This window comes from Ictalurus furcatus, chromosome 15 (assembly GCF_023375685.1).
Source record: "Ictalurus furcatus strain D&B chromosome 15, Billie_1.0, whole genome shotgun sequence".
Classification (NCBI taxonomy): domain Eukaryota; kingdom Metazoa; phylum Chordata; class Actinopteri; order Siluriformes; family Ictaluridae; genus Ictalurus; species Ictalurus furcatus.
Genome location: NC_071269.1, coordinates 5728548 through 5755685, shown reverse-complemented (window position 1 = coordinate 5755685; position 27138 = coordinate 5728548). Strand labels below are relative to the sequence as shown.

Genomic DNA, 27138 nt, shown 5'->3' with positions numbered 1-27138 from the left:
AGCCTACTGTATTTGATCCAGTTCTCTCTTGGTCAATAACTTGTTGGCTGGAAAGGGACCTAGTAACCCATCACTCAGAAATCATCAGTACAGTGCCACTCCCAGACCCTAGGCCCTAATGTCAGGGTTTTTTTTTCAGGAGCCACCTGTTTGGGGGTAGATTAGTTATCAGCAATAATTCATTCATTCATTCATCTTCAGTAACTGCTTTATCCTGGTCAGGGTTGCTGTGGATCAAGAGACTATAAAGGAAACACTGGCTTCAATACTGGAATACACCCTGGGTGGTTCCATTCATTGTAGGGCACCATCCACACACACACTCAATCCATCTGCCAGCATGTTTCTGGGAGGTAGGAGGAAACCTGGAGGAACCCAGAACTGAACACCCAGTTGGACATGGGAAGAACGTGAAAAAAAAAAATCACATACAAACAGCAACTCGAGCTCAGGATCGAATTGGGGACCCTGAAACTGTGAGGTGGCGGTACAGCCCACTGCTCCACCATGAAGCTATATGGTTATTAATTGATTCTTATGACTTGATTCACATGACACTTGTTAGTGTCCTATGTTTACTGAAGTGTTGCCAATTCATTTGTAAGTATACACCATTCCCCTAGGCGATTCTCTCTGGGTCAGTGACCTCCTTTGTGCATTTGGAATATCCTTGTACCTCTTTGGCCTGTGCTTATTGGTTTCAACATAATATTTTCTAAACTGTGATCCAAGGACTGTGAACCTGTTAGCAGCTGCTTAACCTTTTGAGTATTTAATAAAGTCCACAAAGGATTCCTCTAAACTCTGCCTAGTCTTTCGTGTTCGCAACAGGGACAGACATTCTTTCAATATGTACTGTAATATTTGATCCTAACTCTATAAGCTCTAATAAGCAACAAATGCATATTTAAAATGCATAAAGAATTTAAAAAAAAAAAAAAGATGAGAAACCTCCATTTATTTCATTCAGGATACTCGAGTATAATTTGAAGAGAATTTGAAATTGGACAAAGCTTGGTAATAAACAGCCTCAATTACTAAGAAACAGGCTACGGTCTGAATGCAGCACTCATTACAATAAAAGGATTAAATCCTTCTCCTTGGATAAGACTACTCTCTGGGATAGACTACTCTTTGTTTCTAAATTTATATCAAGTTGAAGTACTTTCATTATTATAACAAAAGAAGAGTTATGTCCGTCAATATCGGATTCAGTGAGGTTTGGTAAGTGGTAATACTGCAGAGGGAACAAAGCTCTTACTGAAATAAACCTTCTGAGTGGAAAACAAAGAAAAACCCTTAAATGAGAAGATGCTCAGGTCCTGAGATATAAGAAGTATCTCACGAGCACAAACACTAACCAAAGGGCAGACTATAGCAGCATCACGTAGGCTGAATATAGCATAATAGTGTATAACTCACTGTAGTTGTTGAATTCTTGAATCGAAATCTAAGAGTTGGACAGAAGGAGTTGATTGATATTAGTTACAACTGTAATTCAAATCATCGGTTTATATTAAAGTGATCGTTTTAATACTATATAGCTACTATACTCTAGGAAAAACAGTGAATTGTTGATATTGTCATGTTTTCTATAAGGACGTGTTTATTCAACATTTTTGGAAGGAGTCTCCAGCGTCAGAGTTTTATAGCAGCCCGAGCTGAAGCCTGTAAGTTCTTAATTAATAATAAATAAATAAATAAATAAATTTTTGTGGTATAAGAGGAATCAAATATTTTGGGAAACGCTGTTATAGGAAATGAATCAACTTCTGGGTGGAACAGTGACTCACGCCACCCCGTTGTTGATTATTTTCCTAGAACAGCATGTCCCGAGGTATTTTATTCCTTACGTGTCAGCACACACACAATATTATCATTTGAATAGTCAAATATTCCATAAGTTGAAGTAATATGCGTAATTTAAGCGTATCTACGTGTAATAATTGCAGTACTGCAAATCTCTGTAAACCAAGCATGCAACTGAATTATTATTTTAACACACTTCTTACTTTTAATTCTTTTCTCCAGAGCGAATACTGCATGAGTAATAACCGTAATAGCCAAGTAGGTCAAGTGTTAAACAGTAAAGAGGAAAAAATATTTTGTCTATGTTGTATGCAGAAGCAGCATGTATGCTCTATTAATGTTTAACTACACAGACCTACTCTATAATGCCTTCTAAAATATCTGTAGCAAAAACCGAGCTTTGTAAGATACAAAGCACAAACACACATGTAAAGAACAATAAAATCACATTCTGACATTTTTGCATGTGCACGTATATTAGTGAAAACACACTGTTAATAGATTTTCAATTACCAGCTTTGAAAATGTAAATAGATGTTTGTTTCTTAACGATAAACTTTACAAAAGCAAAGGCCAAGTATGAAGAGAAAAAAAACCCTCACTAACTTAGGTTTAATCGATGAATCATCCTCCTACCTTATATAACAGAAGCCAGAACGAGCACAAATAGGTTCAAAAATGATTCTTGGCGCCGTTCCTCATTGTGCACAATGCCACCGAAGCAGCGCTGATCGACCACATTAGGAAGAAGAGCAGACGTATAGATGCAGAGCAGCAAAGGTACCCGAGATGAGCAGGGATGCGACGTTTTTACATTTTTGATACAGGCTTTTCAAGTCCAGAACGCTACAGTATTATGGGTTCATGTGACGTTTCCCCTTAAAGCAAGCTCGGTACACGTTACAAATGTTACTGTATTTCACGTCGCTGATGACATGTTACGGATGTGCGTTGAAAAATATCAGCCCGATTGGAGATAAAATCTAGATCTCGGGGGCGTATCACACACCCGCGTAATCACCTGACACGATTGTCACTGATACACTGTATGAATCTACAGTCGGGGCTAGAAAGAAATCAGCCTCAGCTTTGCTTCTTTCTTCGTAACATTCTGTGTATGTTTCTTATGGTGCAGACTGTTGTGCTCGGGTTGCGTAAACAATCTCCAAAACAATCCAAGACAAAAGACTTTTAATAACGTCCTGTAGATGGGGACAAAATATATTGATGGAGACCTGTGGGATCTTATTATTACTCCGTTCACGAACGAACCGACTTTTTCTACAAGCTCTACGGCTGCTAAGTCAGGTGTTTTACGACACGTGTCCCGTGTTGGCATGCGCGACGTGTCAGTCAATATATGGTAAATCTATCCTGACAAAGAACCATTCCAGAGATCCAGAGCAGAAGAAAAGCTGCGGTGAGAACGTTCTTCGTAACCGTTTTCCTGGAAGGCGTCCCTGAACGGCTGCACTTCAGGTCTGACGCGTTCGAGTTTTTAGGTTTGCTTCTTGATGGTTGACTGTGAGTCACCGCAGCAGTCGTCTTACAGCCTAATTACACGTTGTGGGCTTTTACTGATATGTGTGCGCTAAAGCAAGGTCCATATCTTCACCACCCTTCATGATCAAATGACCTACATGATGTCATCCTGACCTCCAGCAGCCCACACAGGGCTTGGTTTGAGGGCCTCCCCCCTTTTTTTTGGGGGGGGGGGGGTAGAGGGGGGATGAGCCGGGCTGTGAATCAATTTGAACCGAGTCAGAGAGTCGGTTCAGTGTTGCAACTCTGTTTTGGTTTGCGACGCAATAGGCTGGAAGTGCGTAGGTGTGAGACTGTGCTGAACAGCAGTATTACACTGCAACAACCAGGCACATGCAGTATAACCTGACTATTAACACAGGTGCAGATCAAATGATCTTGTGATCTTATTTTTTTAAATACATATACAGCACAGAATGTGGACATTACAACGCGTCTTTATCATTTATGGCTGTAGTTCTCACTACACAAAGTGATGTTAAGTACGTCAGTAACAGCAGCCTACTCAGTAATTATGAAAGCCAGTCGGTGAGGCTGGGAAAATCTCATTCATAATATTAATAATAATAATAATAATAAATCCGTTTGCTGTTGCTATGATTTCACCCACATCCGCTCCGTGTTAGTTTTAACGCGTAACCTGCTGTTCTTGCTCATTCCGCAGGCTATTTAATCCCCAGAGCATAAAGCAGATAATATAAACACATGCTCGAGACAGTGGAACGAAAGCATACTCACTCATACTGCGGGGGATTGAGAGGAATGTGTGAGCGCTCAGTCCTCCAGCCCGGAGCACAGCACCACATCTCCACTGCTGCTCCTGCTCTTGCTCCTGCTGCTACTGCCGCTGCTGCATAGTTGAGGAACCTCAGCGCAGTTGTCATCGGACTGGAGAGGTGATAGCAACAGTTCTTTTGAGTGACGCGACGTCGTCCAATCCAAAAGGGGCACTGCGTTCCGCACGCGCACGCCTCTGCTCGAACGAACCAACCAGGACACAGATCAGCCGCCAGAAGGCGGGACATGGGACATTGGTTGCGTCTCTTTCGCCGAACTTGTCAAACTAGAGTTCTGTAATCAGAAAGTGCGTACTGTGAATTTATTTTAATTATCTTTAATGTTTTTTTGTAATTATTATTATTATTATTATTATTTTATTATTTAATAATTTGACGTTTAAAATGCAAAATAGTTTTATTTTCAGGTTTGATTCTGCCAGATGGAACAAAAAAAGTAAAACAGCTAGGCCTAAAGAATAGATAAATAGATAAATAAATAAATAAATAAATAAATAAATGCAACAACAACAACAACAACAATAACAATAATAATTATAATAATCATCATCATCATCATCATAATATGCAATCACAATAGTAATAGCAAGTCTGCCAAACAAACTTAAAATTAATAAATAATGATAATAATAATAATAATAATAATAATAATAAATGATGAAGATTATAATCATCATCATCATCACTATCAACAGTAATAGCAAGTGTGCCAGACAAAGCAACAAACTAACAATAATAATAATCATCATTATCATTATCATCATCATCATCATCATCATCATAATCAATAGTAGCAATAATAATAATAATAATAATAATAACAGAAACAAGACATCATCATCATCACCAGGGACGACTTAAAAATCTATATTCAGATTTCTGTAAAGCTGTTTTGTGACAATGTCCATTGTTAAATGCAGTAGCCTATATAAATAAAACTGAATTGGACTGAATAATTGCATGCAAAATAATCCAAAAAAATCTCACAATACTTTACATATGCACGATTTAGAACTTAAACAGCATATTTATTATAAAAACATCCATCCATCCATCCATCTTCTATACCACTTAATCCTTTTCAGGGTCATGGGGAAACCTGGAGCCTATCCCAGGGGGCATCGGGGTTCAGCCTACCATGCATGTCTTTAGACTGGGGGAGGAAACCGGAGTACCCAGAGGAAACCCTCACAGAACATGCAAACTCCACATACACAGTCACAGTGGGAATCGAACCCTTGACCCTGGAGGTGTGAGGCAAACGTGCTGACCACTAAGCAACCCTGCGCCCTGATAAAAAAACAAAATTAAATATAATATAATCATTAATACATTCATTATAATGTAAAGAATGACTACAAACAAATGAAAAGTACAGTTAAAGGATAAAAAATCTTAACAAGGGATAGTTCAAATTAAATAAATGATGCGTTTTATGAATTTAAAAACACACATATAGAGATAAAGTTCCTAAAGTTTTACACAAACTTTTACACAACACCTACAGCTGGAAGAACATGGCTGAATTTGCATATTCTAATTAGCATAATGTTGACGTAATAACTAACAGAAATTGAACATAGTTATCGAGTTAACTGAGATTAACAAAGCATTACATATTAACATATTACATTACTGACATCCAGACAGCCATTACATATGAACTCATATCAGATAAAGGAATAATAAGAGATTGTTAAATAACACTTTTAGCTGAGAGAACGAGAGAGGTGCAGATTGACTCAATCTTCTTCACTTCCTTCATTTTACAAGTCATAAGCGCCACCGTGTGGTGACTTCAGGTACAATCACATTACACTGTTTCATTTTAATAGAATGCATTCATGTATTGTATTAAAGAAATGTATGAAATTTATGAAGAAATTTATTAAACTTATGAGTCTGTGAAAATTATTTGTAAAATTATTATTTAAGAAAAAAATCATGTCATTCACCCCCCCCCTCCCCCGCCCCTCAAAAAGGGTATTACATAAGTGCATGTGTGTCTTTAGTAATAAGTATATAGTAAAACATCATGAAGTACACGATGTGGAATATCTTCATTTATAGGATCTTCCAGCTACTTGTTTATGGTTTGCAAGGGAGTCTACATTACCAAAAGTAATGCAAAAGTTTTCATCCCCTTTAGAAAATATAGCAGACACGGAAATTAATATATCGACACATTTAGTGCATTAGGTTTCAGTTTTGTTATATGCTCAAAGTGTGCTCAATTAATGTACACTTTTATTATTTTTTTTTAAAGAAAAGAATTTAGTGCCCTGTAGATCAGAACCATACAAGGAACTATTGAAGAACCATTTTTAAATCATTTAATGCAATTTTATGTTAATATCCTATAATAAATTGCTAATAGCGAACAAACTGAAATGATATTAACTCAAACGTTTTCATCTGAATATGATATTAGTCATTTCCATCAACCTCTTTTTCATCTCCTGAACAGTGGCATCTTTAGATCAGTTTGGAGAGTGAGAGGATGGGGACAAAAGCTTTATTGTCTTTCTCTCTTTTGGTTATTTTGAAGGCATTTCCTGTTGATTTTGCCTCATGATTTGATTTGTTGCAGGATGTGCTCTCACATTTCATATCTAACTTCTCCAAATGTGTGTGTGTGTATGTATCTTTTTATGTATTAGTTTCTTTCTTTCATTAATTTACTGATAATTTGTAAACTAACTGCCTCTGCCAGAAAGCTTTGTTAGTTTGTTCGTAGTTTGTTTTGTTTACACTTGTTTGATATTCATGAGAGCAGAGTATTGTTGTGATTTTTTTAAAATAAAAGATCAAAAGTTTAACACACACACACACACACACACACACACACACACACACACACACATATATATATATATATATATATATATATATGGCCTAGTATAGCCTGCTGCAGTGCTGACCTGTCTCCGATTGAGAACGTGCGGTGCATTATGAAGCAAAAAATAAGGCGACGAAGACCTGTACAGTTACTCAGCTGAAGAAATGCATAGTGTATGAACGGGGGGGGGGGAATTCCGCTTGTTAATCTTAACCAACTGTGTTATTAAAAGAAAAGCTGATGTTACACAGTGGTAAACATTCGACTGTCCCAAGTTTTTTGGAGTGTGTTGCAGTGATTAGATTTGAAACAAGTGTATATTAAAAAAAAAAAATTAATAAAACTCACAAAGTAAAACACCAGATAATGTGTAAATAATGTATTTTCAATACAGTACAGGGTGAACTGAATTTTCAGATGACTCTTTTTGTTAGTTTTTTGTTTTCATTTTTCATACTGTCCTGACTTTTTTGGAACTGAGGTTGCATATTGGGGTTGTAGGAATATTATATATATATATATATATATATATATATATATATATATATATATATATACTGTATATATATATATATATATATATATGTAGGAATATTATATATATATATATATATACTGTATATATATATATACTGTAGTCACTGCTGTTTTAAAGCTTGTAATATTGAAGCAGAAGCCAAACAACGCGCAGGGGGCGGGGCTTGTCTAAATACGGGTGGGAGTAAATAACGCTGTAGCGGCGGTTTCAATGAAAAGTCTCGGTGCTCGGTTCTGCGCATGCGCACGCGCACAGAGGTTATCGAAATATGGCGGCCAGGTCTTGTGAAAACTACTGAGATCTGCTTCAATTTCGACAGATTCGCGCAGGTACGTGTCCGCTTTGTGTGCTCGGTGTGGCAGGGCTCGGTGTGTGAAGCTGCAGTGTGTCGGTGTGAGGGCTTTCTGCGCCTGCGGTGTGTGTGTGTGTGAGAGAGAGAGCAGCTTTTACAGCAGAGCTTCAGTGTAAACACTTTCACCGCGTCGCGATGTGTTTCTCATCTTATTTCTCCAAAGTGGGAGCCGCTGATGGGCGTCTACCCCCGTTATTAACCTTCATAAAGCGGTAATAAGCCCATCGCGCGCTCCCGTGTCTTCCGGTCGTGTAGGTGGAGTGTGTGTGGAGTCTCCCAGGACACACTTCTACACAGTTTTGTGTGATTGTGTTGCTGATGTGTTAGAAGGCTTGTGATGACGTTTCCTCAGAGCACGACTTGATCCGAGTCATCAGCACACAGGCCGAATGACGTACACGTCTTTCTGTCTCACTCAACTTTCTCCTCAAATACAACTACAAACACTGCAATTAAAGTAAGACTCATTTACCATCTACTACTCTTACTACTAATAATAATAATACTAATAACAATAACAACAACTATGATAAACAACAACAACACTGTGTTTATATATTTGTTAATTATTTCAAACCAGGGATCATAATTAAAACATAATACAACAACAATAATAACAATGATGGCAATAATAAATCTTTTAAATTGCTGTTTGTTACTTCATAGTAAATAATAATAAATAATAATGTTCATTTTATATTGTTGATTTATTAATACCAATAATAAAAAAGTACTACTACTACTACTAATAATAATCGTTGGTATGCTTGTGTGTATATCTGTCTATCTAAACATTTAATAACAATTATATATATATATATATATATATATATATATATATGTATATGTATATATATTATACTAGTACTCGTCAGAAAACATTAAATAATAATAATAATATAATGACAATAACAGTAATAGCTATACTAATATAATAAAATAATCAAATACTACTACTAATAATAATAATAATAAGAAGAATACATAAAAAAAAAATGAACAGTTAAATAAATGAGGGCACGGTTGCCTCGCACGTCTGGGGTTGGAGGTTTGAATCCCGCCCCCGCCCTGTGTGCTCTGCCCTGAGTTCACATGTTCTCCCAGTACTTCGGTTGTTTCCTCCGGGTACTCCGATTTCCTCCGCCGGTCCAAAGGCACGTGCTGTTGATGTTTCCAAACTGTCCGCAGTGTGTGAGTGTGTGTGCGACTGTGCCCTGAGATGAGTTGGCACCCCGTCCAGAGTGTCCCCTGCCTTGTGCCCCGAGTCCCCTGAGATAGGCTCCAGGCTCCCCGCGACCCTGTGTAAGATCTGCGGTACGGAAAACAGATGGATGGATTGATACTAAAATAATAATTTTAGCACTAGTAGCCTAATCATAGCAGCAATTACTGTTAGTAATATTAGTATTAGGTGTATAAAAATAAATTTATAAGTGTTACGATATGAATTTCACCACTGCCGCTGTCCTTGCTTATGTGAGTACTTATACAATAGTATTTCATGATGCTTGAAGACATTTCATAAACCACAGTATACTGTATATAAGACCTTATGTGGGAAAGAAGGGACAGTGAAAGTTCCAGAGTGATTCTCACAAATTAAATCAGATCAGATCGGACATTTTTAGAGCTCGTTTATTTCATGTTGTTCGTTCTGGAAGGTAAATAAATGTTATTTATACTCAGTATTTATTTTATACTCATGATACTCTGAGAGAAGTGTATTACGACGGTAATCTGTCAGTATTTATGTTCTTATCGCTCTAGTGCTCGGTCATTCTCCTCATTCTGACATGGATCATTCTGTAGATGAACAACTCAATATTATTACAAAAGACAATGTTATGTATATTTTATAAGGTGTGTAATAAATGATAATGAAGTTCCTGTTAAGCCGCTTCTTATTCGGGCCTGTCTGTTTTCAAAAGTTATTATCACACTTCCTGTGCTGTATTATTCATTTCAGTCTGTCGGTGGACAATATGACCTTTTTAAAAATGGGATTTGTGTGTGTGTGTGTGTGTGTGTGTGTGTGTGTCTTCTTGCTGTGTCACTAAGAAATTGGAAAATGTTTATTTTCGTTTTAGAAATGAACTTGGCCGAGTTACTTTCTCAAAGCTGCCTGTGAAAACGGTTCAACTTGGTTTGCAAAACAGACATAACAATCTCTTTATACATCTCAGACTTGTGATAATGGCCACTACAATAGAGATCATTGAGTTCAGAATAAGACTGATGTAATATTGTTTCTTGAGAAAGGGGACTTTTCAAAGTATCGTCGTTATCATCAGATGTCAGAGCTTTTTATCTCTTTTTTTCGCGCCTGTAAAAATCAACTAACGCGACATTAAAGGTGCATTAGGCTAAAAATGGTCTTTTTTTAATTTCAAAATTAGGTCTCTAACGGTTACGTGGCTTCAACATTTGAATGATTCCCGCCCATGTTCACGAAGCTCCAAATTAAAGTGAGACCGAGTCAGAGATCGCGTTCAAATGAAAGCGAGACCGATTCAGAGATTTGAGTCCAAATGAAAGTGAGCCAGAGTCAGAGATCGAGTCCAAATGAAAGCGAGACTGAGTCAGAGATCGAGTCCAAATGAAAGCGAGACAGAGTCAGAGATTCAAGTCCAAATGAACGCGAGACTGAGTCAGAAATTCGAGTCCAAATGAAAGCCAGACCGAGTCAGAGATCGAGTCCAAATGAAAGCGAGACCGAGTCAGAGATCGAGTCCAAATGAAAGCGAGACCGAGTCAGAGATCGGGTCCAAATGAAAGCGAGACCGAGTCAGAGATCGGGTCCAAATGAAAGCGAGACCGAGTCAGAGATCGGGTCCAAATGAAAGCGAGACCGAGTCAGAGATCGAGTTCAAATGAAAGCGAGGCTGCTGTTTATTTCTGCCGATTGTATTTAAGCTTCAAACTTCATAAAAGTTGTTTGTGAAGATTGTCTTGATGGACAAAACGTGTTAGTCTTGTAAACTTTTGTTGGCCACAGAGCTTATTTTGTGCAATAATTTTAAAAAATCCTGTTGGGTTTTGTCGAGGGAACTGGTGTGATGAAAACTTCTGGGTTTCGGTACAAAATGACGTTGTCCCTGCACCACTCTGTTGGGTGATTTGGCTGCGTCTCTCCTCCTGTAAACACTGTAATTGCCTTTTCTGCATACGCCTGCATTGTTTTCATTTGGTTGCATATTGTTATATTGGATTGCATATTTTCATTTGGTTGATGGCATTTTTATTTTTACTTATCCTATATTTTGGTACAATTTTATTTATTTATATTTTGCTTCTACGAGATGATGCACTTTAAGGGCCAGTCTAATTTGATGCAAAGATTTGTACATCAGCAGGAATGTAGCAACACATGGAGGTTGAAAACAGCGGTCTGTTTATTTAAATGTGAAAGTGCATTAAAAATATGTTGTCCCTAAAATCAATGAATAATCATGATAAATAATCGAGATCTCAATATTGATCAAAATAATCATGATTATCATTTTGGCCATAATCGTGCAGCCCTACGTCACGCTGAAAAATTTTCATGACTGATATTCCGCTTGTGGGATCATGTGAACGCTGTGAATCAGCCTCACACACAGAATAACACTCGCGAGAATAACACTCGCAGAGTGTGTGTGTGTGTGTGTTCAGGATGCTCATTCGCGTGCTTCATCACTTGGACAACTAGAATAGAACAGGAAGAGCTCGTATTAACCGTTCGGAGAGGATACATTGATGATACGGTTCTTTTTCGCTGCATATACGACCATGACGTCAAGTTGATGGCTGGTTAAAGGATGTTTTCATCATCACGTATGTCATATGACCAGCGATGTAAGAGGTGCACAGTCTTGCTGTGGTCTTGCTGTGCTTTCTCTCTTTCTTAATTCTCTCTCTCTGAAGTTAAATAAACCAAAAAATAAAATTGAATAACACACAGCTTGTCACGTTACAGAGAAACCAGACAAAAAAAAATGTCTGACTCTTGCAAAGCACTGATACTGGAGACTCCTTCCAAAAATCTCCTTACAGAAAACCTCACCATACAGTAACAACCGATGTATTATTAAGCTTAGATTAAGCGGTGCGTCTGCCGTACAGCTTCCTGTGAACGTTCGAACTGTTACTATGGAAACGATTACGGCTGCTGTTATAGAAAACTCAACGTCAACATCTTCTGACCAATCAGAATCAAGAAGTGCTTATCCATAACACGTTTTTACAATCATAAGAAAAACAAAACAAAATAAGAAATCGGACGATTCGATCTGTAGAGATTTCCCTAGCATTTACCGTACACAATTTTGCAAATATTGTGATATAATTGCCTTTTGTCCTTCGTAGTGCTGAGCTACGACAACGTTCAAGTTGCCCAGAGTTCAGGAAAACCCGCATTTCCCCATACAAGAGCTCACGATAATGACTCCTGCATTAAAAAAATAAAACCTTGGTCTTTCGTCCTTAGCACCTGGAAATGTCTGTGCCCATTTTTAACAAACAAAAAACAAAAACAAAACAACAACACTGATCTGTTTTTTTTGTCTGTCGTACCTGTAGATATTTGATTCGGATATAAAAATGCTGCAGGGTGTTTAATGTTGTCCGAGCTGGCGTTTCTCCTGGCGCAGGAGGTGTCGCTCTAGTTAAAGAGAGATGATCAAACCGGTCGCCTGCTGCTTTCAATAAACTGTCCTAATTAAATGGTTATTTTAACGACCCCCCATTGAGTCACATCCTCTTTTACGCTTGTCACTTCCTCTATATAAATATATATATATATATATATATATATATATATATATATATATATATATATATATATATATATATATATATATAAATAAAATAAATTGAAATTGGGATTGAAATGCTGACTTGTACATCATGTTTACACAGTAGTGTAAGATGTTCAGAGTGTGTGTGTGTGTGTGTGTGTGTGTGAGAAAGGTATGTTGTGCAGTGAGTCAGAAAAGAGGGGTTGATTGTGTGTGAGGCTCAGGAATGCGTCCCCCCCGGCTACGTTCTGCATCGTCCAGTAACACGCACCCACAGCAGTGTGCACGTGGCCCTGAGCGCCTTCTGACTCGCACCGCTGTAGGGGAAGCCTTCGAATCCGGCCATTATTTACTTAACTACGTACGGAGGAGACACGCAACGTGAAGAAGGTGGTAACAGCAAGAGTGTGGTCTTTACCTCTGTTATAAGCTGTTATACCAGTGTGACGTCGAATTCTCATCTCTGATTGGTCGGTGTTCAATTCTTGGATTCTGATTGGTCGGTGTTTAATTCTTGGATTCTGATTGATCGGTGTTTAATTCTCGGATTCTGATAGGTCGGTGTTGAATCCTCGGATTCTGATTGGTTGGTGATGAACCCTCGGATTCGGATTGGTCAGTGTCGAATCCTTGGATTCTGATTGGTGTTGATTTGTTTCCTATAACAACGGCGCTGATTGAAGTTAAAGGTTAATGATTTATGGAAGGAGTCTCCAGTGCCAGCACTTTGTAACAGTCAGGAGGTTTTCCACCACGTGAAAGTCTTCAGGACAGAGGAGTCTGCGCTTCTCGGGTTTCCGTGTTGTTTTTTTTTAAACTTCACATAGAGAAGAAAATCGAGGTTGGTTATACGTGCTACAGCGTAAGTACATGAACTAACTTGTTGCGTTAAACTTAACTACAAATTTGGTAATTATGGCACTGTTACTGTGCAAATTGCTGTGGTATAATTTATTGATTATTTTCCTATAACAGCACACCCCTTAAAGGTGTATTGCTTTTATATCACAGCAAACTGCCTATGATTAGATTTGTTATTCATTATAATACAAGATAGTAGTACGCTATATTTTCTCTCTCTCTCTCTCTCTCTCTCTCTCTCTCTCTTTTTCTCTGTCCCTTACTGAGAGCTGATCTTTTTATCTGCCCTGTCTCTGGCTTTATATCCGGAGGGTGAATCTCTCTGGATCTTGCTGCTGCCTTTGCTCTTCCCACGTGCTCAGGTGAGAGGAGGTAGAGCTCTGCTTCATCCAACCGGTCCACAGGCTTGTCTATACATCACACAGACGCACATCAAACCCATTTCCACACTTTAACCCTTGAAATGACGGATTCCATCATTTATACATCTTTTTTTTTTTTAAATAACACATTAAATTAAATACTCAAAAGCAAAAAAAAAATCACAAATGGTTAACATCATGATCAACATTTCTGAACGGTTGAACGGTTCCATGAGCAGTCCTGGAAAATATTTATATACATATTATTCTTATTCTTATTCTTACTATTATTATTATTATTTTTCAGAACTCGAGTCCCAAATTGAATTCAATTGCACCAAACTTTTGGGTAGAATTTGCAGGTTTTTATATCCGAGTTTAAAAATAGATATTTTTGCACGAGTTCATTTGTAAGGATAATTTTGGGGCTGTGGCTGCAGGATCCCATTCCGTTAGAGGATAATTGATTTCCCAAATGATTTGCCTCTTTCGGCTGCCGAAATTAAATCCTCGGCCCGCATTTGTGTCAAGCAATTACGACTTAAATGAATGTGTGGCGTTAATGGAAAAATGTCATGTTTTCGGTTAAGCGTTTCACTGAAACATCTCCCCACGTTCCAACACCAGTGGTGTTAATCCTCTACAGCTTTCCTCCTGCTGTCTGTCAAACAGTTTTATTCTCAATATAATTATTAGTCTGTAAGGGTACGTAAAGGAACAGTGCATCCGGGATAAATATCGCCCTTCACGGTACACTTATGTAATGGGATTTGCGAGTGAAGCTTTTGATTATGAAATGAAAAATTGTATTACGTAATGACTTGTTGTCTATGCTCCTATAATTTCTTGTGCTAATAATTGGTCGGTATGACGTGTAGGAATAACGCACAACAAGGTGCGGTGTCAGGGTGATTACGTTAGTTTCCTTAGTCCACTACCGCAACTTGCCAACGTAAAAAAAAAAAAAGAAGTCAGGATTTGTATCACTTACATTATAGCGTATCCGCTAACATATTAGCTAAGAACAAGTGCATTGATACAAACCTGTGGTTTTCTGGCGTTGTAGAAAATGAAACAACGCTGACCAACTTCTGACCAATCAGAATCCAGCAGCATGCCCATTTATGGTCATGCTGGACACTTCAAAGTCGTGGCCACTTCTGTTTCCATTTGGCAAGCGTTTCATTGCGGCATTCGGACCACCCAGTTTCGTCTGTCCCATTTGGACGGCAGAATAAGGACATCTGTCCTATTTGGACAGATTTCAAGGCTGTCTCTCTCATGTGACCTTCTTCCTAAAGGCGTCCCAGAAGTCTGTTCACTAAACAGAAAGACATGGCACTCCAACAACTAGGATTGTTTTCTTTACTAATTAATTATCATAAATGACCACAAAACCATTATAAAAGATGAGGTCATTTTGGGGATATGAAAACGAAAATGTAACATTCCTACTTCCTTGCAGTTCAGGTCATTTTGGGTGGTGGTGGTGGTGCAGGATTTCCTGCAGGATGCCTGTAAGATGGACATGATGACATGGGCTGAACATCCATATTGCCGTTATATTCGTCCATATTGTGATATGCTGTAGAGCGTGAATGAATTCGTTACTTGTTAGGGGTTACACAGACTAGTCGACCTCTATGCTTAATAGTCACTGTTGTCTGGAGATAACGAGAAGTCTAGAAGGTTGTGGGTGGGGGTGGGGGACAGGCCGGGTGTGAAGCCTGGAAAAACCTCCCAGATGCTGTTGTAGATGTAGCATCCTGCATCTAAGGACAGCTGATCATTGAGCTACGAGAATGGCTCTCGTAGTGATGGACACGAGCATCCATGCTGCACACTCTCAGTTCAAGAATCAATCCATACAGGAGTAAAAATGCTTGATTTTGCAATGCAATATGCGGAGGTTTTTGTGCTTTTTTTGTGGAAAACTACTTGAATTGGCGAAATTGCAAATGCGTGAAATTCTTTCAGGTGATGTTTGTTGACAAATGAGACCTTTTAGGCTTACACATCTTCGACGCACGTGAATCGAAGAGGGCTTCAGCTGAACGCACGTCGTGCAGTCCCTCCAGAATTTTTCTATTTTGCGATCGCAGTAATTAGGCTAACGCAAAATCAAACAAACTGAGGAGGAGAGTGCAGATTTTACCACAGATTTTCCACAGATTTGGGCCGAGACACATCACGTGACTTCGTCACAACTCAAATTCGGCCAAAGCCCTCTTCAATTCACGTGCGTCAAACATTTCGTGCAGTTTCGCTACTTCAAAGAGTTTCCCGCAAAAGAAAAGCGCAAAAAAATTTTTAAACTAAAAGGATACTTGTACAGACTGGTTGTGATGATGTCACATGATGCTACTTGGCCCAAATCTGCAGAAAATCTTCGTCAATTTTCAAAAAATTGCAGACTCCGCGGAATATTGCAGGGTTTGCTTGATTTCGCATGAAATCCTGAAGAATCGACGACTTCATTAAAAAGAGTGTAATACAATGTACAGCTTTTATTATTTTGCACATTTATTACACTCACAAACAGTGTAGCCAAAAAGGAAATTTGTAGCCTGTGTGTGGCGTTTAATTAAGGTTAGGTCTGACATTTATGGAAAAACCGAACCTCCTGTACTCCTGGACGTCATGAATCAAGGTGTCCATTTCTAATATGGATTGCATATGGAATATCACTGCAAATGTGCAATAATGCAGGGTTTAGTTTTGTTTTCCAAACCTCCTGTCTGTGATGTTTGTTCATCTTCCTGCGGTGCACTTGTCCATGTCCATAAAAAAAAATAAAAAATTTGCTGTCACATTTACATAATCGTGTTCCAGAGTTTTGTACTGGTTACACAGGAGGATGTGTGCTAATAGTAACTGAGGCAGGTGTTGCTAAAATTAGACGTGTCGTGGTTTCGTTGTTCTGATATGATAGAAAGTGTAATGCGTGTGGAAGCGACAGCCACCAACCATCAAAAAGGCAGAGAAGAAAGCCGAGTTACCACAAAGCTGAAGAACACAGCGTGGGCCTCGTGGAACCACAAGAAGAGAGAGGGAGGGGAGGGCACAGTCACAGTTATTTTGGATTATTTTGGACTAGTATTATGACTATGAAAATTTGTCCCACCCATCCATCTATTCATTTTCTGGACCGCATATCCTACTTAGGGTTGTGGGGAACCTGGAGTATATCCCAGGGAACTCAGGGTATGAGGCGGGGGACACCCTGGACGAGGTGCCGACACATCGCAGGGCACAATCGCACGCACACTCACATATTACGTACAATTTGGAAATGCCAGTCAGCCTACAAAGTCTTTGGACTGGGGGAGTAAACCGGAGTACCCGGAGGAAACCCCCGAAGTACCGGGAGAACATGCAAACTCCACACACAGGATGTAGTCGGGAATCGAACCCCCGACCCCGGAAGTGCGGGGCAAACATCCTAACCGCTAATTATGCCATTAAGTTCTTAGTTTTACATATTTAGTAGCGATGCATTGGTCTTAATGATGATAAATGTAGCGTTCACACGTACTTGCTGTATGTAGCACTTTTACATTTTAAATAGGAATTTAAAACAGTTGTTGTATCTGTGCACGCCTGGCGTCTAACACGACAGCTTATTTAAACAGAACGAACAAAACAAAAAAAACACCCAACAAACAATCACCAAGGATAATCCAAAAGTAAAGATTCAGAAAAACATTCCGAGGTCAAGCTCACAATAAGCAAACACAAAGGTACACGGATAAAGGGCATCATAGACACACCTTTTAAAAAAAAATATTTTTTTTAACCGTTGACGTCAATGGGAACAATGTACTGATGTGCAAAAGGCCGTGTCACCAATAGGAAAATAATCAACATTCTTTTTTTTCTTCTTCTTCTTCAGCGTACTACATTGCTATTACACTGTTATCCTCGAGCCTCTTGCGTATGTCATGTTACTTCCCAACTTCCGGGAATTTTTTCCTAACTCTCGTCAATAAGATTCACAGATGTGACGGAGCCAACAAGCTTTCGGAATATTCTGGAAGTTTCAGTATAAATATATATTAACTGAAGTGTATTGAGACACGGTGGTGTGTGTGTGTGTGTGTGTGTGTGTGTGTGTGTGTGTGTGTGTGTGTGTGTGTAGCTGATGTAGTGTACGGGAGCGTGAGACGAAGTCTGGGGGAGGAAGTGTAGCTGGAATGCTTTTAAGTTTTTGGGGGTGTTTTCCAACCCTGACAAACACACACACACACACACACACACATTTACACGACCCCTAATACAGACACATGCAAGCATATCTAGCTTAGACGAATCCTTATCGCCCTCGGCAACAAGGACGACAAAGATGGATGGAGGGGAGACGGTGGAACGGGATGGTCGATAGTGAGTATGGGGTTTTACAGGATGCAGAAATGGAGAAAGTCGCTGTAATTGCGTTGTGTTATATTCGACACAATCAGAAAATGTTTCTGATGATTCGTTTTCCACAACGGCGGATCTGACAGTAGTTCCGGCTGCGAGGCATAATATAAATCACGGGTTTATATTAACGCGCGTGTTCGAATATGTTATCGTGTCTATAGTAACAACACAGGACAATATCGCCGGAGTTAGTGTTTTGGAACAGAAAGAAAGCCATAACAGGAACTCTTTTTATTTTGTGGTTTACTTGCATACACACACACACACACACACACACACACACACACACACACACACACACATATATATATATATATATATATATATATATATATATATATATATATATATATATATATGTGTGTGTGTGGTAGGACACAAGGTTTACAGCTGACTATAATAAAGTGAAGCAGTTTTTCACTTGCGTATGACAAACAGAAAGACATCTGTGAGACAGACACTAACCAGACATCTCTGCTTCTTCAGAACTTAACATCAGTTTGTGGAAAGAAAAAAAAATTGTAATAACAATAATGGTTATAGTTTTATGAAACCGTGTTTTCCAAACATTCATGAAGCTTCTGTCCGGTGAAGAATATTATTGTACTGATTGTGTTATGTTTCAAACGATTTACTTTGAGCAACATATGAAACTTCTAAAGACTTTGGAGCTTTTACGACGTTCTGAATGGGGCGCTGCGCTAGTCAGGATGCTTTAAATTGAAATTTTCCCACGACAACAGTATTATAATTCTTAAGTATCGAGCTAGATCAATATACTCTTTTATCGTGTCTATAGTAACAGCTATTTCACAGGGACTCAGTTCCACATGGACATTCTCGCTGTGGTTGCTGGGACTACGGTTGCTGCGATGGCCTTGGGACCACAATTACTACATACAATCTTGCACTCAAGTCTCCTTTAGTGAACAGTGGACTAGTTCAAAAAAGACTCGTCATGTAAAAACCATAATGAACTTCCCTTTACTTTTACACTATCTGTTGTTACCCAGATGAGGACGGGTTCCCTTCTGAGTCTGGTTCCTCTCAAGGTTTCTTCCTCGTATCATCTTAGGGAGTTTTTCCTCACCACCGGCTCGGTCAATAGGGATAAATTCACACACTTAAAATCTGTATCCTGTGTTTATATGTTTCTGTAAAGCTGCTTTGAGACAATGACCATTGTTAAAAGCGCTATACAAATAAAATTGCATTGAATTGAATTGAAAAGGAGCTCACGGCTGTTTATAGATGCTCAGTGGTAACAGGAACGAACTTGTTTTGTGGACGTTCCATAACAATAAACGTAGCTATAAACAGATTTTAAAAAACAAAAAGTACGACACGTCATGATTTAAAGGTGCAATAATCAATATTTTTCATTTCGTACTAGTATAAATAATACGTAAAATTATGTAGAAATGTAAAAAGAAAAGAAAAATAAATAAAATAGTTTAAGCCATTATCTCAGAACAAGTGTATTACAAAGCTGAAAAACGACCCAGTTTGGAAACCTGCCTTCTGGTACGGGATGTTTGTTTGCATTTGGATTGGCCATTTTTGTCAGTCTTTTTACAGACATGCCCCCCCCCCCCCCCAAACACCACTTTCGCAGAAGTCGAATGTCTGAGTGCACCTTAAAATGATGTCATGACGGTCCTTGCTAATGATAACTCTACTCGAACCACTGTAGGTTTTAGGGGCGGGGCTTTGTGCACATGTGGAAATAAGGGTGGGCTCTATGAGTAACAAAAATCGTTCAAATCTTATTTAACTCCACCCATTTACGTTTGCTTTTTTTTTTGATGTCAGATCTTACCTAATGCACGCTTTAATAAGAAAAACAGTGAATTGTTGGCAGATTGCTGTGGTAATAATAGGAATAAAACCCTTTGTGACATGTCGGGACCTGTCGGTGATTTACAAATCTAGCTATACTTTCCTGGTACTTGGTACCTTGTTGAATATTTAAGTGTTTTTTGTCGCTTTTTGTCTACTTGGAAACCGTTCTGATTTTAAAGGGTTCTCCTAGAGGGACGAATGAAAAACTTTTACATTTGTATAGCATTCTATAGTCAAATTAGATTGGAGCCTCATAGCTTATCATGTAAATATGGTTTTAGGGCTGTCGGTGTGTGACAACAACACATACACACACACACACACACACACATTATGAATATCGAGCGGACCTGCTGTTTCCGATATTTCCTCAGGCATTATGCTGACACAATGTACAGTTAACAGCACAATATCATCAATCATCAGCAATCATCAGCACCAGCATCGACCCTGCTTCAGCTGCTCTACAAATATCCCTATCTGTTTTCCCTCTTAAACCCAAAGTGGCCTAAACCAAATGTTTGTTTTTTAAAATTAACTACAAACCCTACCGCCATACTCCTGGAAACACTGGGGAAAAATACCCAGAAGTGAAAATGTCCGAACGGCGTGTGAATTACTCTGGCTCCTCTGACAGGTCCTCAACCTCAGCTACATCGCTCCGGTTCATAATTACACCGCGTTCACGACAACTCTGGATTTTCCAACGCAGAACCTCCTGCTTTACACATTCGATCGTTCACGCTGACTCCAGCTGTCGGAAATGAAATGAACACTCGCCGTAAACACTCGTCTACAAAACCTGGAATTATTGAAGAGTTGCTCAGTGGGTGCTTAATATATTCTAATTAATTTAATTACGATGTTCAAAGTATCGCTCACTATTTAGCAATCTCAACGATAAACAGAAACACAAAAGACTTCAATTGCTGTTTTTCTTGTGTTCTTACTTTTGACTACGAGCGCCGCCATGTCGAAGTGATCTCACAGAAGTCGGAGCGCTCGACAAACTCGGGCTTTCCGAGTAGGAAATAGGAGCTGGAGAGACGTTCAATCGGATCTTTTGGGACATCACAAAGTATCAAATATAATAACAAAGGAAAGAAGTCCAGTCTCTTTATATGTAAACATTTCTTTTCCAAATCCAATTCCAGCGTTTGCGGTTTGTTACAGGATCCGATATCCGACGTTTCCTCAGACATCTGATCTTTTCCCGGTGTCTGATTGACACTGATACCTGCTATTGGATTAGTTCCATGTTTAATAAGAAATGCACACAGTTTATTTAATTTATTTATTTTAAAACCGTTTTTAATACAACCAATTAAAAATCAATTAGCTGAATTGAAATCAACACCACCCTGACCAGGCTTTTACTAAGGATAAAAGCGGTAAATTCATCAACCATGCTTTTGTAGTTTGGTAATTATTATCTTTATATTTCCTCTTACTATAGATTTGAAAATTCAACAGTTCTTTGGTGTATGTATTTTTTTTTTTTAATTACTCTTCCATATGTTTGAAATATAAGGGTTGCTTTCAGGTTCTGTCTCTATTTTTACCCCTCATAATCTATCCTGTTTTATTTCCTACTTTCCTTATATGGTCAGTACTTCCTGTTTTTCTTCCCTTGTATCCGTGGATGTTTTTTTTCCCAGTCTCACCTGTTGCTTGTAAGCCTTTATTAGCCCGTGTATTTACACCCTTTGAGTTTTTTTACACAATATTTATTCAAATCCCAAGCCCTAGTCTTGTCTCTAATCCTAGTGTGTATATATATATATATATATATATATATATTTATATTTTAGCTTCCTCTGTTTTTAACACCGGTCTGTAATTGTATTTTTTTTGTGGATTACCCTGCCCTGTTGTTGCTACACCGTGTAGTGTTGACTGTGTGGTGTTCTCATAGTATATTAATAAACGTGCTTGGAGGATGGACAAGCGTGTGCTGTATTTCAGTGGTTTAATGGTGTCTTAAGATAGTTGTGGAGAGTAGAGGGAGTGTTTTTACCCCTTTTACCCCTGTGCTTTGAATATTTTCTATCACTATGTACACTTTATCATTTTCTTTTTTGATTTTGTGTTCATATTTATGCCAACAATTTGTTTAGTTTTCATTTCTGGTCAGTAGTGAAAGTGTAAAGATTGAGTTCATTGCTCAGATCTCTCGGTTTTATTTGACTTTTTGTAGTAATTCTATAAACGGAGCTTAAACACGTTATAAGTCCAAACACTTCTGCAGATTTTTGCGGTGAAGTTTTTTTTCTCTCTGCCTGCTGTCCCACCTCTACTTTACACATTATAATGGTGCAATGGTTTTCATTTTAAAATAAGTAAATAAATGGAAACGAGCACTCTAACAGACCACAGCTTTATCCGAGTGCCTCGGCTGTTCCCAGCGATGAACCGCAGGTGCTCGTGTGTCTCGCAGGCAAATTCTCATTCCTGTGCCTTAGCAGCTCATGTGCAAGTAAATGAAGTGCTCTCTCCGTGTGTTTTGCATTAGAGCGTTCTGTGTGTTGATGCTCAAGCGAGAGGTGTGTGCGCCGTCACTGGTTTGAAAAGAGGACGCTGACAGCAGTCCATGTGCAACTGACAGGAACTCCAGTTTACTGTTCTGTCACCTGATCGACTTTCTGTCTCTGTCTCTGTCTTACAGGTTGGGAGCCACAGTGTGTGTGTGTGCACGTGTGCGTGTGTGTGCGTGTGTGTGTGTGTGTGTGTGTGTGTGTGTGCGTGTGTTGTGGAGCTGTGGTAGCCAATGAACAGCATGGGCAGGACAGCACTGAAAGGTGAAACCACAAGCCTGAAACACACTGGCATTTAAACACATCAAGCATCTCACACCTCATATCTTAGTTGTTTATATCTGGACATGTAATGTATTATTTAACTACAATATAGATGGTATTCAAACGTATTAGTGGCTTACATCTTGAACTGCTGTGGAAGTCACGTCCGAGAGTTGCCCAGAGGACAAAAAAATAGGTTCAAAAATTAGAAAAAAGAAAAGAAAAAAAAGCCTACTCCTACTTATGTTGCTGTTGCTATTTTTAAACTCTTACACCCTTAAACACCCATCACATTGTCGCAACTAGGCACGAGACGACGCGCTAAATCCACGCTCCGAGACACGTCCCGATATGTGAGACGATATCAACACGAGACCGTAATGACACAAATAAAATATAATCTTTTTAATGCAAATGCATTGAAATTGATACTCAGTATCAGTACGCTGTATTGTTCCTCTGTTATTAACGTTATTTTAATCTTTTTCACTGTAATACTTGTATTTCATGGCAGTGATATTAAATATGGAACGAATGTTTGTGCTTTAAATGATTAGGCTAAATAACAACTTACCACTTTTTAGCCTTTAGTTTATGTTTATGATTTGTCCACCTCCGGATATTCATACTAACAGGATCACGTGCACGTTTAAGGATTTTACATTTCATGCGTTAACGTCTCAGTGTCTCTTTGTTCTTTTTTTTTTTTGTCCTCCAGATCAGAAGGAGAGTAAGAAGGAGAAGGCGGGCAGGAGTACTCCTGTCAACACAGGACCTGCACCAGTTAAAGGTGACACACCTCACGTACTGATTATCAGCCATTTTTAACCATTACAGAGAGCGATTTCGAATACACCTCAGGCACCAAGTTGAACTGCAAGTCGATTGTAAGTCACTCTGAGTGTCTGGAGCGGATTTGAAAAATCTCTCTGTAATGGTAAAGTATATCTTAACTATTCTACGTGGCAGGTAATAGTATGCATTTCTTCTGGTCCAGAAATAAGCCCCACCCCCAACCGGAACAGAGCTTCTCAGCTTTGCTCGTCTTCACTTGTTGGCGTTCACCTGCGCTTTCGAGAGTTGCCTCTCAGACAGCGAAGAGGCTGTACCTTTAAGCCGTATTGTAGCGTGTGGTTCGTCGTATTGTAGCGATGAGGCAGGACACAAGTGTGTAAACTCACACTTTAATTATTAGGTCATTTTTTTGTGTGTTTTTCACACTGGTATTTATTACTGGGAAGCCAAATAAATTGTGGCCAAAGTCCATAGCTGGGTTCACAACACAGCCACAGAGCGCAACATGAGGATAATCCATAATCAGAACAGGAAAAACCAGCAAAAGGTCATAACCAGGAAACAAGGGAAACAAGGCTAGGACTTAACGTTAGGAATGTAATATAAGGCTTTGCAACGAGGGACAGAAACAAGAGGACATAAATAGACTAATCATTGGTGGAACACTGAACAGGAGAACACAGTCAGGTAACACAGCAATGATAGACCGGACAGGACCAAAATCAAAACTGATTACTATATATAATTATATATATATAATTATATATATATATATATATATATATATATATATATATATATATATAAACAAATGTTTATACAAAACCCCACGTTTAACAAAAAAATATTTGTATGCACAGTAGCTTCGATATTATATTGAAAACACAAAATAAGGAATAGTGGAATTCAGTTAGTTGTAGAGAGTTGTTTTTGTTTTTATAGTGCTATAATGTTGTTGTTGTTGTAAGGTATGATACTTTAAATGTTGGCACAGTCTACACTGTAGATAAGATGTGATGTCACTCTGTCAACCAGTGGAGTCAGATGATGAGATACACTTAAATTTTTTATTTTCATTTTGTAACTAAAGCTCCCTCTTGTGTACATCTGAGTCAATAAACAGAGCTGTGATCTGTGTGTGTGTGTGTGTGTTTGTTTGTTTTTGCTATTTAGCCCCTGAGTCATTCTCATGGGAAGAGTATCTGAAGGAGACGTCGTCCACACCTGCCCCTCCCAGCTGCTTCAGACAGGTGAGAAAGTCCATATTTGTTTCCTCACACACATGATCAGGGCAGCTGAACACATGGTGCTGTTCTCAGAGAGGTTTGTGCAAAACAAAACCTTTTGAGAGTGAGACAGAAGAACGAGTGCCACTTTAAGTTCTGGTATAACCTTTAACTATGGGAGTGGGAGATACTGGTCTGAATTCCTACAAGAAGGGGTAGGATTGGTCAAAATTCATTCAGGTGTGGGCAGGAGTGATCAGAAGTCCTTTGGGTGCTAGTTGGATTGGTCAGAATACCTTCAGGAGCAGACGGGATTGGTCAGAAATCTTTTGGGAGCAGAGGGGATTGGTCAGAATTCCCTTCAGAAGTGGGTGGCATTGGTCAGATTTCCTTCAAAAGCATGCAGGACAAGTCAAAATTCCTTTGGGAGTGAACGGATTGGTTTGAATTCCTTTGGGAATGGTCAAGATTGGTCAGAATTCCTTCGGGAGCATGCAGGGTTGGTCAGAAATCTTTTGAGAGCAGAGAGGATTGGTCAGAATGACTTTAGGAAAGGATGGGATTGATCATAATTCCTTCAGAGGCATGCAGGGTTGGTCAGAATTCCTTCGGGAGCATGCAGGGTTGGTCAGAATTCCTTTGGGAGCATTCAGGGTTGGTCAGAATTCCTTTGGGAGCATTCAGGGTTGGTCAGAATTCCTTCGGAAGCATGCAGGGTTGGTCAAAATTTCTTCAGGAGCATGCAGGATTGGTCAGAATTACCTCGGGAGCATGCAGGGTTGGTCAGAATTCCTTCGGGAGCATGCAGGGTTGGTCAGAATTACCTCGGGAGCATGCAGGGTTGGTCAGAATTCCTTCGGGAGCATGCAGGGTTGATCAGAATTACCTCGGGAGCATGCAGGGTTGGTCAGAATTCCTTCGGAAGCATGCAGGGTTGGTCAGAATTTCTTCAGGAGCATTCAGGATTGGTCAGAATTCCTTGAGGAGCATGCAGGGTTGGTCAGAATAAATTTTTTGTAGATTTTGTAAATTTACATAATGTCATTTGAAGGTGAAAATAGGTAGAACTGCCATTGGCTGCAATCGCAGTGGTGCAGGATATTTATGCAAGGCACTGCATTTGCATGCACGTTTAAAATATCCATCTCTTTTGCAGTCTCGCCTCCCTCCATCAAACGACTTCAAGGCTGGTATGAAGCTGGAGGCTCGCGATCCTCGTAATTCCACTTCCGTCTGCATCGCCACGGTGATGGGCATAACAGGCATCAGGCTTCGTCTACGCCTGGATGGCAGCGACAACACCAACGACTTCTGGAGACTGGTCGACTCCTCGGATATTCAGCCAATAGGAACGTGCGAGAAGAATGGAGATATGCTGCAGCCGCCGCTGGGTAGGGAAGAAACGCCGTGCTGGTTTTGTCTCTTCATTTAGAACGCATAATACCTCGTTTAACGCTACCTACCTTTCTTTCTCACTCTCTAGGCTTCAGGATGAATGCCTCCTCATGGCCCATGTTTTTATTGAGGACGCTGAATGGGGCAGAAATGGCGCCAGCGTCTGCATTCAAAAAGGTCAGCTGTTTAGCTTCGTTCCTTTAAGTAACAGTTATGGTTTCTTGTCCACTTGCGTATCTTGCAATCCTATGTTCTGTTTTTAGTTCTTAATTTTTAACATTAGTAACATTCACTTACATATAGCTCCGAATTTCCTCATAAACGCATAACTGACACTTACGCTTAGAAAATTCTATATACAATAGTGGGTGTGTGTGTGTGTGTACCTTTTGTTCAGGAACCTCAGAGGCCCACTCAGAACAGTTTCAAACCAGGCATGAAGCTAGAAGCAGTGGACAAGAAGAACCCTTACCTCATCTGTCCTGCAACCATCGGTGAGGTCAGAGGTGAAGAGGTGTTTGTGATGTTCGATGGCTGGAGAGGCGCGTTCGATTACTGGTGCCGTTATGACTCCAGGGACATCTTTCCTGTGGGCTGGTGTGCGGTGACCAAACACAGCCTTCAGCCTCCGGGGAACAGCAGTGAGTCCAAAATCTGCTGATCCACATTCTGTAGTTTAGAATTGTTCTTTTGTCTGTGATGTTGTTCGGGATGTGTCGGTGAAGCGGGCTGAAATACATCAGCCCAAACGTGACTTATGACCATTGGTACTGTTGCTCTCGGTT

General features: G+C 39.3%; 2 protein-coding genes across 6 annotated transcripts in view; one reads left to right on the top strand and one right to left on the bottom strand.

The window, feature by feature from the left end:
- LOC128619263 (cyclin-dependent kinase-like 5) overlaps positions 1-4269 on the bottom strand; it is a 78214-nt gene extending 73945 nt beyond the window's left edge. For 3 of the 5 annotated variants that reach the window (XM_053643321.1, XM_053643323.1, XM_053643324.1), the window contains exon 1: positions 4090-4269. The gene's annotated coding sequence lies outside the window, so the exon portion shown is untranslated. Of the gene's footprint in view, positions 1-4085 lie in introns of all 5 variants that reach the window. The other 2 variants (XM_053643322.1, XM_053643325.1) reach the window with 2 other exon arrangements.
- A 3423-nt stretch (positions 4270-7692) lies between these two features.
- LOC128619264 (sex comb on midleg-like protein 2) overlaps positions 7693-27138 on the top strand; it is a 48272-nt gene continuing 28826 nt past the window's right edge. Inside the window, exons 1-7 of the mRNA XM_053643327.1 lie at positions 7693-7854; positions 22805-22937; positions 23656-23727; positions 24906-24982; positions 26115-26349; positions 26442-26530; positions 26751-26994. Of these exons, the coding sequence (XP_053499302.1) occupies positions 22907-22937; positions 23656-23727; positions 24906-24982; positions 26115-26349; positions 26442-26530; positions 26751-26994 (748 nt within the window). The 5' untranslated portion in view covers positions 7693-7854; positions 22805-22906. The remainder of the gene's footprint in view (positions 7855-22804; positions 22938-23655; positions 23728-24905; positions 24983-26114; positions 26350-26441; positions 26531-26750; positions 26995-27138) is intronic.